This window comes from Neocloeon triangulifer, unplaced genomic scaffold, assembly GCF_031216515.1.
Source record: "Neocloeon triangulifer isolate White Clay Creek 2 clone unplaced genomic scaffold, ASM3121651v1 ptg000014l, whole genome shotgun sequence".
In the NCBI taxonomy this organism is placed as follows: domain Eukaryota; kingdom Metazoa; phylum Arthropoda; class Insecta; order Ephemeroptera; family Baetidae; genus Neocloeon; species Neocloeon triangulifer.
This window is the reverse complement of record NW_026775556.1, coordinates 5,993,238-6,013,009: the sequence shown is the minus strand read 5'-3', so window position 1 is coordinate 6,013,009 and position 19,772 is coordinate 5,993,238. Positions and strand designations below refer to the sequence as shown.

General features: G+C 35.5%; 1 protein-coding gene across 1 annotated transcript; it reads left to right on the top strand.

Moving 5' to 3' along the window:
* The first annotated feature begins 1,551 nt into the window (after positions 1-1,551).
* On the top strand, positions 1,552-19,330 carry LOC132199787 (cell division control protein 42 homolog). The gene is made up of 4 exons (XM_059624771.1): positions 1,552-1,890; positions 10,804-10,862; positions 17,551-17,759; positions 18,372-19,330. Exons 1-4 carry the CDS (start codon positions 1,692-1,694, stop codon positions 18,616-18,618), a joined length of 714 nt encoding a protein of 237 aa, XP_059480754.1. The 5' UTR covers positions 1,552-1,691; the 3' UTR covers positions 18,619-19,330.
* Positions 19,331-19,772: the final 442 nt, after the last annotated feature.

The following is a 19,772-nucleotide window of genomic DNA, read 5'->3' as shown; positions in this document are numbered from 1 at the left end:
GTTGCTTGTGGAGGCAAAGACGGAAAGGTAATTTTTTTCTTTTTAATTTCATTTACTTTATGCATATTCAAGCACATGTTATTAACTGTTTCTCCGATTATAGATATATTTTTAGTGATATTTTTTTTTACATTAATGAAATTAGCCAATCAGTTTTTAAGCAATTATGTACACTATATTTATTTATTTGAGAAATTGCCCTAATATTTGTGATGGATTTGTGTTATAAATTTCTTAATTTAAAAATATTAAACGCAGTTTCATAGTTTTTTTATAATAACTTACAATCAATAAAAAGTCAAAAGATTAATATGCGAATATTTTTACGATTTTTACCATTTTTACAATAATATTTAATTCCATAAAATGTTCTTTTATATTAATCAAGAACTATTTTTAAAAAATTTTAACGATAAAGAAATATAAACATCAAATTTGATATAAAACACTTTCAAAAGTGAGAAAATGATAAAATTCTATTAAAATTTGTAAAATGACCTGAAAATTCAGCCAAAATACTGCACGTCAGGTGCGTCCTTGTCCTACTAAAAATATAGGAAGTGGGTCGGAAGTAGAGCAAATGACAAATTCATAAAATTCATAGGAATCCGAAGAAAAATATTGTGAATTTAGTTCTTTAATCATAAGTTTTGCAAATTAATTTTATTTAGCTGTATTTAACATGTTTGTTGTTCAAACAATCAAAATGGCATTTTTAGTAGCAGATAATTTCTTTTATTGAAAAATATTCTGAAATATACTGCAGAAGCTTGTAGATCAATTTAATCTTTCATTATCATTAATTCAAATAATTAATAAATTGTGCTTCTTTTAATATGGTCGTTCTAAACTAAAGGACGAACATAGGACAACGTTAGATGGTTTTTACTTTTAAATACTCATAAATTGTAATCGTGAAGTAAGAGCAATAATTCATAATACAATACATTTTTAAATGTTTTATTGAAATTGACTGAAATACTATTCACATTTAAAAGAATACTACAAATTAAACATTGAAATTTAAAATTGCTCTAAAAATTAAATAAAATGAAACCTAAAAGTGGTTTTTAAACAAACAGAATAATTTTTAACTAAAATAATTAAACTAAATTAATTTAAATAAAATTAGGATTCAAATTTTTATAAAAATTGACTTAAATAATTATAATTGATCTTCATATGGATAAAACTTTAATTTTTATTATTTATAGCAAGAAATAATTAATATGTACGTAAAAATCATTAATACCAGAAAGAGAGAAATAAGAAAAGAAGGTCAAATTACAATAATTTTTGTTGACACACACTTCACGTTAATCATTTCTCGTGTGGGTATTATACTCTTGTTAACCTATACTAAAATTATTTTTTCAATGGCTCTCACTTATGCTAATTGCACGTGAGCATCAATGGCAGTTTTGTGAAAAGTCGCACTCATGACAGCGAGTGCTCCATCCGCAGCATCTCAATGGTTGGCACGGAGAGAGATGCTGCGCGAGATCGAGTGGGGCTCGGCGTTGCCAGCGTTTCACGGCGTGAATCAGCTGCCTGTTGGAGTGCGGCGGAGCGGACGAGCGAGCGAGCGAGCGGTGTGCAAGTAGAAAAATCAAGCAGAACGCAGTGCAAGCTTCGCGTCGAGAGGAGCGAGAGGTGTGTGTTGAGTTTGCGGGACGTGGCCCCCGAAGACGATGCCGCCCTTCAGCGACAAGGCCCTCACGGCCAGCCTGCTGCAGTATAACGCCGACAAGGGCTTCGAGCACTGCCGACAAAAGGTCAAGTGCGTGATGGTCGGCGACGGCGCCGTCGGCAAAACCTCCCTCGTCGTCAGCTACACCACCAATGGCTTTCCGACCGAGTACGTGCCCACCGCCTTTGACAACTACAATGGTGAGTACCTGACACAGAGACTACCTTCTTTAGAAAACCTGTGGTCTCTCGCGCCGCTTCAGACCTTCACCTTTATTCAACCTTTAAGTCCCCAGGATGCAAATTATGGCTTAGGACAATTTCAGAAGATTTGTTGATAGCAATTATTAATTCTGTCAAGTGCATCCATTGGAGTTCTTTAAGTTCAATTTCATGTTGATTTTGAGCCTTGGACTTTGACACCACTTTAACTGAGCGTCTAATTATCAATAACTTAAATAATTGCACTTCGTTATTTATTTATTAAGTTTTCAACATTGAGAAAATTATTTAGGGCAAATAAATATATGATAATGTTTGGCTCCCAATTAGTTGGTCAAATATTAAATTCTCTATGTAAATTTCACCAAAGTCTTTTCTTTTTAGAAATATCTGCGAATCCACTCATTTCAGATCATTAAATTTTTCAGATTAATTTAAAAACCCCTATTATAGTACTTATATAAATATTTCCTTCTATTTTTCATTATTGTGTTATATATTTTAATTCTGCTGCATTTCTACAGAGGTTGAAAACATTGATAGTAAAAATTATCAAATTAAATAATTATTGTGATAAATTCTGGAAGAGGGATGAGATAAAAAAAATATACATATTATTAAAATTATAATAACAGAGAATTTTAGCAATGTTAAGAGTTTTATTGAATAATAAATTGCATAATTGAATAATTAATGCTTTAAGAGCTAACATAGTTACTTAATTACGCTAGCTGTGAATAATTTCTTGTGACATGTTTATTTTTCTATCAATGCCTTAATTATAATTTATTTATTTATTGTTAAATGCATTCAAATATATACATAAATTTGTATAAAAACATTTATAAATAACCCAAAAAAATTAATTAATTGATAAAACAAATAAAACTTTGCAATAATAAGTTTTAATAATAGCATTTTTAAGTTTTACTGTCTATGCTGTTTATTGCAGTGTTTATAGCAGTAATTTGTCAAAGCTTCAGAGCAGCAGGAATATAACGCCACAAATAATATTGACATTACTCATTTACCTCAAATCTCGGCCAGAGTCAAAAAGTTGCCTTTCTTGCCGTGCAGATTTGAGCCATAAATCAAACAATTTTTGTTTCCCAGAATTCACTGCGCCTTCCCTGTGGTCCTTTCTAAAGCGCCTCTCTCCGTTTTGCCTTTTTCAATGCCTTCATTGTTCTTGCGTGATAATCTTGCGCAGTTACAAGAGCGATTTCCAAAAGAATGGAATGATTAATTGCAGCAAAAGCGCTGAAATGCGCAAATCGTGGAATCATCATTATCCTACATTCAATATTTGCCATGAAATCAGTTGCAGATATCATTTTTGCTTATGCGCTTCATTGGCTTGAAATTTTATTAGAAAAAATCATGATCTCACAATTTATGTTTTATTTTATATATAGTAAATAGAAAGGTCTTTACTTGAATTTACTGAAGGGGATATATTTCTCCAAATCAATATTTATCGATTTGGACTAAAAGGGTTAATAAACGCGAGGCCAGTCTGCGTGAAATCACGCTCGGCTGGTGTTATCTACCCGTGCTAATTGAACGTTCAGTGTTAATTATCCCTTTCCCGGCGAGACATTTTGCTTTATCAGGCGTGGCGAATAATTGCGAGTCGCCGCGTTCATGCGAAAGCAGTTTATCACTATACTTTTTATTCGCGTCGGCTTGATCACTTCTCTCTTATCATTAACTGAGCAAGCAAAGAGAGGTGACTCAAATTATTAATCTGGCCTGCACGCGTTACCGCTTCCGTTAAAAGACGCTCCGACCGTCAAAACGAGAACGAGAGAAACCCCAATTCGTGTGAAACAATAAAAAAAATAATAGCTATTTTGACGTGAGAACGACCGTGTTTCGGATCAAGTATCGACTGAAACAAGTGCATAATATTAATGTTATGGGAATAGACTTATAATATTGTATTTAAATTTTAATTGATTTATTAAACTTTAAAAGTAGGTACGGCTCAGGAAAAAGTTCTCATCATAACAAATCGTGCTCCATATATTTGCCTATTATGAAAATAAAAGCTGTAAATTATTTATTTTGTCAGTTTATTTTTTATATCTCATTAAAATTAGAATGAAATATAAACTATCTTTAAAAAATCAATTTAATTGGGTCGATGTAAGCTGTTAATCAGTCTGATCTTTAAAAATATATTGGGCAGTTTAAAAGTCTTCAGCAAGAAGAAAAAAATGTTTGTTGGTCCTCGTCCTTGAGTTGTTTTGATTAACTGATGCCAAAAATTGTCGAGTATCGTGTTAAATGGACGTGTAGAGTGACATTCAACACAAGGCTAAAATTTATTTTCCCCAAATTCAGCCACTCTCTTTCTCTCCCCTCGAGCAGCAATCTCTCTTTCGTGTTTCCATGCCACAGGGTCTGTGGGAAACACGATTTTTTGTGTGTGCATCTATAGTCTATCGATAAATAAACCCACCTAGCGTATCACCGGCCGACGGCGCACACAATGCACCCTCGAGGGGGGAACAGGGGGTGAATGGTGGGTGCAGTGAGAAAGAAATTTCTGCTGGTTGTTGTTGTCGGGGGCTTAGGAACATGTCATTAAGAGAAACACCCCGCAGCTACACAAAGTAGCAGGATTTCGTGTGTGGAGGAGAAAAAGATTTTGTCCACCCCCTTTAATTGTCACTTGACATGCGTGTGGATGGATTTGTGCGGATGAAATTAAGTTTGGCAGAAATAAGACTTAATCTGCGCGAGGACGTGACGGGACCATGATTTAAAGCCGAGCGTTTTTAGAAACGACGACGCGAGCCCGTTGCACCACATGCCGAAAATAAAATTCGGAAGAAGTCGATTTGAAACGCGGACGACGAAATGAGGACGTTTGCTAAGAAAATTCAACTCGCCTCCAGTTAAAACTCGCGAGAGAAATTTTTACAATCTAATATTGGAGATGCAAGACGTGGAGCGGAGGCTGTTTTTTATTAAAAAAGTGCTGGTCATTTTAATAATTACTTTATGGTGCAAATTACCTTCTGAACGCTGATTGATAGAGAAATTTTATTCGGCTCTGAAAACCAAGGCTACATTTGGGATGGAAAAAAGTCTAAAGTATTTCTTCTACTTCTTTATTTTACTCACAATCAGATAATGTAAGTTTCAAGCAAGCAATCATTGAACGTGTAACATCAAGGTTAAGAAATTTCAAATCAGTTATTTGACAATGAGATCGTGGCTTTCATAATTTTCCCCAGGCAAGAGACAAATATTATTGGTTTTTCTGTCAAAATTGGTTTTTCTGATTGCAAGATTTAATAACAAATCCATTATTTTATTGATATAACATATTTTTAGTCCTGATTTATTAAAATTTTTATTAGGTTTGTTTTAGCAATTATAATCATTTTTATTTTTTAAGTCATATTTTTTAATATTTAAAATATAATATTTAATTATCACTTAATGCAAAACAAGAACGACATTTTGGCTCTTTTGTAATTAATTATGTGTTATTTTCTCTTGCACTGGAAAGTCCATGTTAAGAAGCGTTGAAATGCATTTTTTTGGTCAAGATTTAGAAATAGGAATAAATATCATATAATATTTTATCTCTTATATGTTACAAAACTTTACTACCATATTGGCCGTTTTTTAAATTAATTCTTAAGTTATAATATTTTTAATTGATATTCGAAGACAAATTATTTCATTACTAAGTAAGATAGTTCACCTTTTCCCAACCAGTTCATCAGCATTCGCAGCAAGATAGGCTGAAATTGATGTAGGTGGCTTTTAGTTTAAATATTTTTGATCTTACTCAATATGAATTTTCTCACTTCTCTCCTGACGCACACGAGATAAATTTATGACAAAAACACCTCCATAGGAAAGGTGAACCAGTTATATGGGACGTTACTCTCTTGCCAAAGGTCACAAAACCACCAACGATGTCAATTTCTTTACGATATGAAAACGCTCAATATCCTCTCTCGTTCGGGTGTCGAATTTCCCCCCGGCTGGGAGTTCGATTTTTTGCCAAGCATTATACAATAAGGAACGACGTTCTCAACTTTCAAGGCAAATTGGATCACCAACTTCTTTTGATATAATTTATTGTCACACAAGCGAGGGACTGAATAATTGCAACCGAGCACTTAGTGGGCAAGTAGCCAAGGCTGTGAAATCATTACGCGAGAGGACACGCAACTAGAGCATCAATATCACTCTACTTTTTAAACTTTAGTGCAACAAGTCTTTCCTCTGAAAATTATGAGGGACCAGGCATAAATCGTAATTCCCATTTTTTTCGGCGAGATATTTTATGGAAAATCTATAGATTTTATGCTTAGTGTAGCAATCCAATTGTTTATAGACAAACTGATCAAAACCACTATTTCACAAAAATTTCATTTTTCTTTTCTTTTCATACAAAAAAAATTAAATTAATTTTCATTTCCTCAACTTTAATGCAAATAAAGTTACCTCTCATAAATCATTTTAAATTCATAATTGAATAATTTATTCTTTTACTGTAATTGCTCTATTGGAGTCTCTCAATATACAATTTTACTGCGGAAATAATAATAATTTTACTAAATTTTGGTTACAAAATTAATCAATATGTGCACGTCTTGATTGAATATGATTTTTTTTAAGCAAGAAAGATAAAAACGTTCAGGTTCATTGCAGATACAAAATATTTTTTCGATTTTCGGCAGTTCAAACCGTAAACCATATTTGAAGAAAAAGTGATTGAATCCGATTTTCCTTGCCATCTCTTATATAAGTTTCAGAAACTGCGCCCCCGGCAATGAGCTGCCTAGCTCTCGTTCCAGTATGTGCAGGTAAAATTTGAGATCGAACCTCAGCTTCTTGAATGGCCATGAAAATATTACTCTCTCGCGCAGTGGTATCATTATTTTTGGCCCGATACAAAATATATCCCACCTGCCTGCCGACCACCTGGACTCCTCTTGGCAACGCCGCCGCTTCTTATTTTTTCTGTTCTCGCGGAGGTAGCCGCGGCTCATTTCCCACGCCGAGCTACGATTCCGCCCGAAACCCTGCCATAATCACACTTAATAAGGCTGAGTTGCCACAACCGACGTCGGCAACGACCCCCTAATTTTCGAAACAACTAATTTGAGCTGCCTGATTGGAGCTAGGTGATGCTGCTGCTGCTCACAAAGAGAGGCCGACACCGCGCTTTGCCTCTTTTCACCGACCTTTTGTCCTAAAATCGCACCTTTCCACCCGAGGCACCAGGATTTCTAAACAGACGCAACCTTGAATTTTGTGCGTGAAAAATGGATCGGAGCTAGTAAGTGGAAAAAGAACCGTTCCAAAAAAATTTCCGTTTTTTGAAACAATACAATATGAATTTTTAACAAAAATTTAAAATACAAATTTTTGCAATTTTTGCATCTGTTTCTAGAGCTATTCATCAAATTCTATAAAAAAATCTGTTTCATAAGGCTAGTTCAAACCAGAGTCAATTTTCCAGCCAGTTCATCCCGTCAATTTATTTGGAAACAGATAAGGCACAACTTCCTGCTTTGTCATTTAACACCAAGCAGCCAATTAGAGCTGGCACTCATTGCGACAAACAAATGGGTTTTATCTCGCCAAAGATTAATCACAGTCATTGACTTTTGCTCTTCTGCGTGGAAGTTTCATGCCGCTTCCTCCCCAAATAAGCACCTTGCAGCGCCTAATTAGCCGACCTCAAGTTTCACTCGCAGTTTTTGGGGAGAGAAAAGAGTTTGTTTTGAAATGAGTGTGTACATAACCGTGGGTTGAGCTTTTTTCTCCGAAGAGAGAAGAGACAGAGACGTCAGTCAGCAGGCTGAAAAATCACTTGCCGTAGGATGCGCCTGCGGCTTTTATACACTCGAATAAGTTTTCTTGCTCGTCTCGAACGAAACTGCGGCAAACTGTACTAAAATAACCACCAGGCAAGACGAAGTCCGAGAGCATATTTTAAAAATATATAAATATGCAAGCGCCGGGCCGGCTGCTGCTGACCAGTTTGCTCTTCGTCTTCTATTCGACCGCGCAAGCACTTATTAGAGTGACTCATCTTTCTTTCTCTCTCACCGTATTTATTTTATTCACAACTGAAAAAGGCTATGGACGACGCGTGTATTCGCCGTCGGCTGTAAATCATTATTTGATACATGACCAAAGCTCGTCGGACCAGTATATTTTCGTGGGCTGCTCCTTTCAAATGCAAAAATATCGGACCTCCAGTAAGGTTGTTTTGTTAACCAAATTGTCTGCTGAACTAATTACAAACTTAATAATCGCAATCAATTCAGCAGGGATATTTGATGTAGAACTGGAAAATTGGATTTTAAAGTTCACTTTCTGATTTATAGTAACTCATTTAAAAATTTTTAAAAATTAATATATTAATATTAGTTTTAATTTGGTGTTTTAAAGGTTTAAAAATAATTCTTAAATCCATGGATGAATCAATTTTACGTTTCAACATTTAAAAATAATCCAGGGTAAAATATTCTGCTCAAAATCAAGTTGATTTGTAGCTGAGAGGTTAAACTAATTAAATTTAAATCTGATTGAAGTTCCGGTACCGCACGTTTACATATGAACTTGACTGATGGCGTAGGCAGCTGCCGGATCAAGTCACGAGAGTAGCAAACGGCGTTCATCAACAAATTGACACCTGCGGGTTGGCGTGCTATGTCATCAATGAGCGCTAAGTTAGGAGAATTTTTTTTCCTTCAGGAAAGGCAGCTGATTTCCTTTAATTATCATTTTTGTGCACCGCCATGTGTGTCTCCGGTTGCAAAAAACTCCAGACTCTTTTGTTAATTTAATTGTTTTATGAAACCATCCAACGAGGTGTTGCTTCGCCTTTTCTCCATCGTGGTTGTAAAAGCTCGAGCAGATGCCCCTTTTGTGTAAATAAATTCCCTTCGTGTCTGATTCGCAAAGATCTAAAAACGCGACACGCACCACTCACGCAAGCCACGTGTTGAGTTGAGGAAAATCTGAATAATCTCATTCCACGTATTGAAAACTAAAAAAAAACTTCGTTGGCGTTTATTTTGCTTGCAGATGTAAAATATTATTTTAACTGCCGTGAAACTGGACTTCTCGAAAGGCTTCAAGAGTTTGAAAAACTCTTAATATAACTTGCAAATTATTTTTAATTCAATAAAAATCCAAAAGCAATCAAATTATATTTTTCCTTCACGAGAAAAATAATATGCTTTCTGCTGTTAGAGGCGTTCATAAATTTTAATAATTAACCGGAAACGTTTATTTTTGCTATTGTGAATAAAAAAATGTTTAATTAACAATTATTTAAGGAGATAAATTTATCTTCTACTAGTTTATTCACATAAATCTTGGATTTATAGCGTGCACCATCAAATGAAAGTTGTTCTTGGCATATTGTTTGGTTTACTGAGGCGGAAAGTGATTTTCAATCACGTTGCGGAAGGCAATTCTCCCATAAAATCATAATTAATATTTTTTTCCATTTCAATGACTGAATAAAATGATTTTGTGTGCACTGCTATTTCCTCACATTTCCGGACATTTGTTTGTCTTCTTTTTATATTATTATAGTGAAAAACAATAAGATATGGTGAAAGAATTTTATATTGAACGCGTTTTAAACGGGACGGTCGTACCAGACGATAAGTTGTCAAGTTGGTTGGTCACCCCTGCCAGCTTTCTGTCGTGTCTGCCTTGTCTATTATTTTTATCTTCTTGGTGAAAAGGAAGTGAGTGTCGGCAGACCGTATAGGAGCACTTAAAGTCACACATAATGTAAAAATAAAGTACCCGCGGAATGTGTAACACACGCACTGCACTTTTTCTGCTGGTTGAATGGGAAGATACAAATGTGCGCTTTCCAGCACATGTGAAAACAGTTCACACGAGTGGCTGCATTGTTACTTAACTGGATAGAATTATTATTAAATGAAGTAGGAAGAAGTTTAAAACAGCATTATACAAATTTATACAAAATATTTTAGAAAGGTAAAAGCGGATTATTTAAAAAAATAATTGATCCAGTCTGAACTTCCAATATTGTTTTAACAAATATACAGAATCAACATTTTTTTTTCACCTTTTGTAAGAGATTCCCATTTTTTACGCACCCTTAAATACCTTTTTTAACTAAATAAGATCCGGAACAGAAAAACTGAAAACGCTCTAATTTTTAAATAATTTCCGCTGTCAATCAAATCCCATTGTCACATTGTCTTAAATGTCATCGGATCGACCTACATGATGGATAATGATTGCAAACAACAGAAATGGAAACAAAGTAAAGCACATCGGGGCTATTTGGCGTCACTTAATATATAAATAGAGGTGACGGAGCGTGTATTCAGTTCAATAAGCAGACAAACAGAGTAACGAGCAAAAGTCGCGGTCTCGATTGGTATTTGTCCGGCATGTCCGAATTAATAAACACAAAGCGAGCCAAGCAGACGCAAATATTCACGCGTCTAGACTTGCAAATGGATCCATCAATCAAGAGACAATAATCGCGATTTCGCAATTCCGAACACATGCCCGCAATATGACTGCAGTCTCAGAAATGCCAATGCAAAAAAAAATTATAATACAATTGGGAGCCGTCTGCTGGAAGTGGACATGACGTTGTGTGCATGCACATGGTGAATGGAATTAATGAGCAGAGCCACTTGTTTAATCATGAGCTCGCAGATGTGTCTGGAATAATGCATTGCTGATTATTCCATCATGTTGTTTTAAGGAGTGCTTATTAACCTAGAGCTCGATTGGTTCATTAGTTTCAGCTTGTCAATCAACCCTATTGTGCGTCTATTTAAATTAACATGATTTGCAGATAAATCTTTGGATTTATTTTAAAACTCAACCTTCTTCATTCTGTTGCAGTTGTGGTTCGGATCGACGGCCAACCTTTGAGACTGCAGCTCTGTGACACAGCTGGCCAGGTAAGGATATAAAATAAATTACACCCGACTTCTTCATCCCCTCGTCTATCTTCTATTATATCTGAGAGAATCTCCTTTTTGTTCGCGACTAAAGTGCGTATCAAATGTCTTCCGCCCAGCAGAGGCAGCGGCCAGATAAAGATCAGATGACTTTTGTTCGAGTCGCCTTTTCGTCAGTTACAGATCAATCAGAAGCCAAACTGCGCCGCTTGAAAATTAATACGTTCCGTTAAAAAAGGGTTGGCCCCACAATTTTTGTCTAGCAAAAAATAAGAGGTTCACAGCACCTTTCATTGGAAGAGATCAAGATTGAACTTCCAGGTGCTATTGTAAATTTGTCAAGCTTCTTTGAAGAGAAACTTACAATTTATATGTCTCTTGACGCAATTTTTGAGGGAGCTTAAATTCTTGACTTTAAAGAGAGTGGCAGTAAGTCTAAAATATTAACATTTTCTTAACTCAAACAGATCGCAAAGATAATTGAACAGTTTCTCATTTTTTTCTAGCCGTGTGATCAAATAAACATAACCAATTTTATGCAATTTCATTCAAAATAATAATACCGTGTTATTAAATAAAAAATAAAAATATTGGCATTGATTTTTTATAACACAACGTTTTAAACTGGTCTTAAATTTCGGAATATTTCAGACTTATCCATCGTTTTCTTAAACTCCCAAATTTTAAAGTATTTTTTGAATTTTTTCTTTGTAGAGTTAGTCCTTTTTTTACTTATGACGAAGTTCTGGCTGTCCTCCAAAAGCTCTATTATTTGTTTTATAAACATATCCCCCTCAAGGTATTGCGCAAAAGCGAAAACTCTCATTTTTTCGATATACAAACCGCAGGAATATAATTCCAAGAATCACCTTCAACAATTTGCACAATGCTTTTCTTGCGTAAGCCTTACAAAATATGAACCAAATTCCTGGGTGCTGCTTTTTTGAGACTTATAATTGCATTTTGGCAGACGTAACAGACGGTAAACTTCCTTTTTTTTAAATTTTGATTTACGAGTTGACGAAAATTCTCGCGCTCCACTGAAGGCAATCAAAAGTAAGCAATGCAGCCTCGGCGCAATTAGGAGCGAGGCTCACTCACTCACATGCCATTATACTCTTGAGTTTATTTGAATTGCAATAACCACTGTGGTCGCAATCATATACACGCCGTAATGAGACTGCTGAGAGGCGTTCCGTATTATTTCGCTCTCCATTGTGTGCTGCACATCGGTGCATTTCCCATACTTGGAGAACCAGTCGCGCTCATTTGGAAGCAGCCTTGTTTTAATAACGCCAGAGCCATTACAAGGATGGCCAACGCACACACCGCACAAGACAGTTGGTCGTCGACGCTTCAAAGAAGTGTCGCAATTAGCCTGTGGAACGAGCGCAAATTTATAAATTATTTTTTCAACACCCAATTTGCATAATTGTTCGGCTGAGTCACTACACCTGAGTGTTAGTGGGACGGTTAATATTATTAAAGAAGGCGCCTGGCCGCGCTCAACTTAGCCGCAATTAGCTTTTGGCTTACGCATGTGTCAGATCAAAAGTTATAATTAGAATTAAATTATGTGTTGCATTTGTATATTGATTTTTTTCCCAATATTTACAAGCAAAATGATAAGTTTTAATACTTATCTGTAATATTTTAAACAATTAAATGAGTTAAAAAAATTGAGTGGCAACACTCGAGGTGGATTTCATGAAAAATTGAAACCGGGCAAACCTCGTTGTAAAGAAAAAATGATAAAATAAAGGACAACTGACCTCAAAAGGCGACCTGCGGTCTGCTGGTACTTTAAAAATTTTTTTGCTTGAGTGAGCATTTATTTAATTTTGAATTTTCAAACAGCACCGGGTGTGTGGCTCGAATATCGAATTACAATAGTAAACTATTTCCTATTCTGAAATAATATTATTCGCAATTAGATAAGGAACACGCAACAGTCCACGCACTTTCAAGCATATTAATTGAATTGCAAATCGCATTTTCTAATACATACACCTGAGGTGGTGGTTTTAATTGCTTGTCGTCCTCACCTGAAGGCTCACTTGCCGTACCTGACTTATTGTTTTGATCTTAACAAATCAATCAGAGCACGCTTCCCTCTTCATTAAGGCGTAAATGAATCAGGCAAACATGCACACAAATTGATATCGGGTTGATTAGATTGATGTAAAGAAATCCTTGCTAATGTGTGACTATGCCAATTATAAATCAACGCACATATAAAAGACCTTAATGAAACGCAAAGAAGTTCCTTTTAAGGAGCCGAAAAAGAACTCATGTACGGACCAGATGTTTTATTATTTGGACCACCTGGTTGACATCAATCTTTGCATGGATCGATTCATTAATTTAGGACCTCGGTGATCATTTTGAGAGACGTGTAATTATCAAACATAAAAAACCGCCTCTGGTCACAATCCGCAAGTTTCCTTGACTTGATCACCCATTATCATTTCGTCGCAGTTTATGGTTTACTTTATTATATCATTGCTCAATTTAGCAGGTTTTTTTATATACACGAGCAAGGAAGAAAACTATGCACGCGCTTGCAGACAACCTTCATACGTCAGTCACAAGGTCACCGAAGGTCAATGGGGCAAAATGTTGAGCTCTAACAAAAGCAAAAGAAAGAAAGAAAGAAAGAGTTGTGAAAGAAGATAATCTTCTCGCTTGTGCATTTTTTCACGTCATTGTCTCGGAAAGAGATTTTCCTGTGGGATAGAGACAAATTTTTATGTTCAATTGTGTCCTCTTAGAATTATGAAGACGCCTGGAAAAATTATTATTTTTGGTCTCAGCAGGTGGATTTTGGTGCTTTTCGATCGTAAAAGAGAAGTGAGCAGCAGTGCTAAAGAAAGAAAAATAAAAAACGTCATATGTGCTCGAACAATTTGTGTTGCATCACCGTTTTAATGCTTATGGGCGTGATGGGTGCCTTGTGTGTTTGTGCTCTTGGTAAATAAACAGAACCGCAGCGTGGCGCTGCGTGATCATTGGTGGCGCAGATTATTGTTTTTAAGTGCGATCCGTCAAAGAACAAGACGCTCGCGGCAGACGTGACGTTTTTTGCAATTTGCCTCTGAGCTCGAGGTACGCCCACGGAACCAACGTCGCATTATCCCTTCTATGCTATAATACAAGTAAAGTCATTGATACTGATTAGGAGTTTCACTGAAGGCATTAATTTATATTGATTTTGAAATTAATGGACAGAAATTGAGGACAAATATTATTCCTCAAATATACAAATAATCCAAATAGTAAAGCTTAAATTAAATAATAAAAAGACAAAATTGAGTGGCGCCTTCTGCGCTAATAAAAATGGGCACAGGCTGACAAGACTTTGTCCTGGCCTGACCCAAAAAAGTAAAATAAAAAATAATAATTCCAATAAAGCTCCGACTCAATAAAATCACACTACTTTTTTTCCTTTTTTATTGTTTACGATTACTATGCTGGAGGCAGATGATAATTTAATTGTTTTTAAATTAAAGTTAAGCAGGAACTCTTCCGTGACATTTTATTTTAATTCCAAAGAAAGACAATATGCACTTCCAGGAATTTCATTTAGCAAAACTTGCATTAATCAGGAATTAATTACAAAGATCAGCAAATGTTATGGAATTCAATCTTATAGCAAAAGCAGTTTCGTCTGGTTTGTTGAGAGAAACCTAAAAAATCCCCTCGCCAGAGTGATTTGCTGCGGAGATGCAGCAGGCACCAACTGCCAACATGTTGTTGTTCCTTCGTGATTTTATTTCTGGCATGTGGTGCTCGAATTTCACGCCAAAGTTTTCCTCTGTGTCAGGAAAGTCCAACCCAAAGGCTTCTTCTCAGGTTCTCATAAAAAACTTTATATCTAACAGAAACACAATCACCTCCCTGAAGCACTGCTTGTCTCTCGGTGTGTTATGCCATCACACAACAAAAGACCTGCTGGAAATTGGAAACGTGCCTTATCTCGGTCGGAATAAAACAGCTCGGCACGCACGGGGTGCTCAAAATGGAAATGAGCTGCGTAAAGTGGGAGCGATTTGATTTTCCTGGATAATTAAAATAGTCCCTGTAGTTCAAATTGCTGAAGAAACGTGATTTTGTTTTAACTATAAATTTATCTTTTGTAGGAATTTATAGCATTGAGAATCAGAATTTAATAGTTAAACCAAGTTAAACTCTCAGATATATTTTGAAACATTGTTGAATGTTATCTACATTCCACTAGCCCATCACTTTTATTCCACCTTACATTAATTCTGCTGCCGTAACAAATTTCTTCCGCCTCTTTTTGCTAATTGGAGAGGGAAAGAGTTCGAGGAGGCGCACATATCTCTTGTGACATCTGCCACCGTTCAGTGGTGGTCCCTTTTTTAATGTGTGGTGGAGAATATATATTATTTTATAACTCAGCTGGGAGCAAAAAAATTTGGATCGAAAAAAGGCAGCTGTGGCATGGAGATGTGGAAGAATTCGTGGGTGTTGTTCTAAAACAGTTGTTGCGCGCGCCAAGAAAGGGTTTCGCTGCACATGTTTTCTCCGAAAGATTAAAAAAAAAAAAAAATGATCAAAAATTTGCTCCACTTTAGCAAGACACAAGGCGATCAGATTAAGTTTCCCATCAAGATCAAAAGCCTTATAAGTTTTTTAATATGAATTTATTGATGCTGTGTTTTTTGTTATAATTTGATCATTTTAATAGATGTTTAGAGAGAGTTTTGAAGTTAAAATTTTTAGGTTTCATTACGAAACTTCATGTGAAATTCTGAAACTGGCTGAAAAATTATCCTGATTTGAGAGTTTTTGTTAAAAATACTTTAGATTAAAATTAGTTTTTCAAAAAATGAATTTTTCTCCTTTTTTTAAATTTTAGGTTTTGCTATATAATCTAAAATATCCATAAATGTATTATCTCTTTTATATTTTTTTAAAAATGTACACATATCAAGATAAACCAAAAATGGCATTATCGGTTTTATATCAAATCTTTTGGAGAAAAACGTGGGCGATTAGTCTCACCCCCATTTTTTTCTGATTCAAGAGAATCAATTTGGACATGGTCCGGGTCGCAAATTGATTCTGCTCGCAGAGGAGCTCGAAGCGCCTCAAAGAGAAACGCCACCGTGTCTGTCTGTACACCGTGAAAGCTGCCTTGGTCACTTGGGCTGCGAGACTATGGTGAATAATAATTACTCGACGCGCGAGAGTGTTATTGTGCGCCAAGCAGCCTCACAAATCAGCTTTCTATGCTTCATCTCGTCGCTCCTTTGTCCTCTCCTCGGAGCTCCCGCACCGCCGCTCACAACTTTTTTTAGACTTCGCAACTATTGTGTGTCGGCCGTTTGTATATTATTTGGCGAATTCAGCAGCTCGCCGTTGAATATTGTCACGCGATGGGCCGATTGTCCGTGGCTACCAAGGGCCTTGAAAGACAGACGCTCTCTGCAGCGAATTGTGCTTTTATTGCACTACAGACCATATCCAAAGCCAGAGGCCACGCCGTTGCTCAAAACTCCTGGCTGGAAGCCTTGCGCATTTCATTTCACACCACCGTTTATTGCTGCGGGTTGGAGCTACATTTTTAAATATATAAAATGAGCAGCCAAAGTGAAATTAAATTCTGCCGGTATATGCAGTTAAATAATTGAGTCGGAGGCGACCCGCGCCGACGCACTTATAGCTCTCAATCAACGACGTTCACTTTTTACTCTGGAAATAATTAAAAAATAATTAATAATAATAATAAATTGATTATGACCCACAATTTTCAGTAGTGAACAGACTTATTAATTTTAAATATTACAAAATAATATAAATTTTTAAGAATACATTTTGAAATATTTGAGTGCTTGAATCATAAAAAATTAAATCTTTTCCCGGATTTTCACAAATTTTTGTGTGTTGATGGTCTGAAAATTATTTGAAATATAAAACAAAATAATGAAAACTAACCTATAAAATATTATAGGTTAAATCATATTATTTTTGTAAAATAATCAAAAATTTAAAAAAATACACCTTTAGGCGAAACAAAATGTTACATAATGGAATCAAAGAAGATGGCTATTTTTTGCCAATAACTTCGATTTTAGCTGATTTTTAAAACTAATCATCAAAGTATTCTAAAAAAATTAGTAAAATATTCTGCTAACAAATCTTAATATAAATTAATAATTTGCAAATTAACTTAATTTATTCAAAGAAATCTGGAAATCTTTTATTTACTCGGCATAGATCGGAAATGAATAAAAATGTATTAAAACCTTGGACGTAGAGCAGTGCAAAGGCAGAGAGAGAAACCTTGTATGTACTGGTCCAGCAAGAACAAATACTCATGCTGGAGTCAGGTGCACTGCTTCTTCTTAAGAGTGCCACGTTGCCATGTTAATTGAGATGATGGACCGGCAGTGAGGAACAGGCAGCTGCCGCTCCTCTTGCCGAATATCAAAGCGCAAATTTTCCTTCTGACGCAAAAATTGACTGTGACCGTGTCTGTGTTTTTGCGCCGACAGCCAAAACTAATTTCCCTTCTCGCTCTAATTTCTGATGAAACGGTCAGAAAATCGCCACTGACACTTGTGGTGAATCAGGAAATTATTCTTTGATCCCAATTTCAATGCGCTCCAATTTTCCCGGCGTGGATTTAAAAACGGATGTTTGAATTGGTTTTGATTTTCAGGACGACTTTGACTCGCTCAGGCCCCTGTGTTACTCAGGAACGGACATTTTCGTAGTTTGCTTCTCGGTGGTCTCGCCGGCTTCCCTTCACAATGCCGTCGCCAAGTGGATACCTGAAGTCAGGGCGCACTGTCCGGACTCGATGATTCTGCTTGTTGGAACTCAAAGTGACCTCCGAGCGGACGTTGGCGTTCTTGTCAGACTAGCAAGGTAATATTTTTTGACATTTGTAAAAAATTCATTTTTCTGAAAATAACCAGATGACAATTTTTTATTCAAATAAAATTGGACTAATAAAAATTTTCCGGCTCAATTTTTATGAAATTAATCAAATTAATAATAAAAATTAAATCATGAATTACATGATAACTCGATTTGGAATTCCAAATTTTTTGAAATTTTTTATGGAATTAGTAGAAAAAAATTAAGTGCATCTAGATCTAATTATAATATAAATTATAATTATCCTTAAAATAATGATAATCGTTGCAAAAATGATCTTAAAAAAAATGCATTCAATTTCTAAAGAAAAATTTAGATATATCTTTAGTTAGAATGAGCAATTTGATAATTGAAAAAGAATCAATAATTAAAAATAATGGATATTAATTTGTTTTGTTTTTTAGGGTTATGTATTTGCACGCCAGAGGCGTTGAATCAATTAACTACAATTAAAAGTAATTCAAATAGAAAATTTTTTTAGAAACATAAAAATAAGTTGAATCATAAAAATAGAATTAATACCTCTAGGACTATTACTATTATACCTTAACTTTTACTTTATTTTAACTAACAAAATTAATTTTGAATTTGAATCCTCAGGTATGGAGAGAGGCCCGTGTCTGAGACGGAGGCGCGCAGGGTTGCAGCGCAGTGGGGTGCTTGCAGTTACATTGAGTGCTCCGCCCTGACGCAGCACAACCTGAAGGAGGTGTTCGACCAAGCGATCCTGCACGGACTGAGGCAGCAGGCGCGAATTCGGCCCCCCATCTACCGAGCACCCCTTCCTCCCAAGCCGAGGTTGAAACCCACCCCCTTCTGGAGGAAACTCTTCTGCTGTACCTGTTGACTGACTCTAGTGATTTTTAAATGTATATTTCTGACACCGGACAGACTTTTAAACGTGGGTGAATGTGAAAAAAGAAAAAAAAAATTAGCAATTACGGCGAATGTGCTTAGGGTGTTGCTCAAGTAATGTAACAACTGAATCCGAAGAAGTTACTATATTTGCGCCTACTTTTTCCTTCTATCTGACATCACGCTTTTTTATTACATAGCAAACACTACGCAAAATAATTTATGTTGGTTCTTTCCTTGCCTAAAGCCTGTAAATTTTTTCTTGTTTTTCAATTTATGTAGGCATATGTAAACAAGCCACTAAAAACCCCAATTCGTGATTCTGAGTATTGTTCAAAGTGTAAATCTTGAAATAATTATTACAATCTGCGTATTTCCTATAATTATTTATTGATGATTTGTGTGATAAATCAAAGATATTAAAAACGTCTTACATCATTGGCAATTAATTGTTGCTGAATTAGTGCATAAGTGTCAAAACAGGAGCACACACTGCTTCTGTGGGTTACAAAACTTAATTCTTCTGAAATCCCCGTCTGGTTGTGAATCAACTTTGTAAAAATGGATCAATAATTAGATTAATTACAACCCAATATGTGTATGAAAATGAAATGGATTTCAACTCTCGTTATTGATATAATTTGTAGACTTATTTACATCTCATAAATAATAAATTAAAACAAAAACTCCAAACATGTACTCATGCAAAATTAGTCTTTTTGTCTAATTTATAACCTTTTATATTTTGTATTAACCGGTATTAACAATTTTTTTTTTATTGGACGTATACATAAAATGCATTAATTGATTTAAATTTAAAAAAAGTAACAGAACTAATTTGCCGTTGTTTATAATATCTATAAAATGAAGAAAACGAAAGAGTGTTCAGACCCGTGAGCTGAAGCTAAACAATCCAATAAAATCCGCTCAAACACTTACACATTCAAGAAAATAAACAAAAGTCGAAGAGGCCGAAGAAGCGTATCGACGAGCGAGACATTGGTGCTGATTGACGTCATTCTCGCTCATTTGTGACTCACCCACCCTCTCGCCGTGAAATTTTATTTTTATTTTATTTTGCACTAAACTAGCAAACCGCTCTGGTCAAATGGGCTGTGTCTCACCGCCGTGTGTTTCTTTCAGAGA

Excerpts from the sequence above, each read along its gene's own strand:
- LOC132199787 (XM_059624771.1), top strand. The coding sequence starts at position 1,692 with ATGCCGCCCTTCAGCGACAAGGCCCTCACGGCCAGCCTGCTGCAGTAT. Across the intron at positions 10,863-17,550 it reads TCTGTGACACAGCTGGCCAG|GACGACTTTGACTCGCTCAG; the intron begins GTAAGGATATAA and ends TTTGATTTTCAG. Across the intron at positions 17,760-18,371 it reads GTTCTTGTCAGACTAGCAAG|GTATGGAGAGAGGCCCGTGT; the intron begins GTAATATTTTTT and ends TTGAATCCTCAG.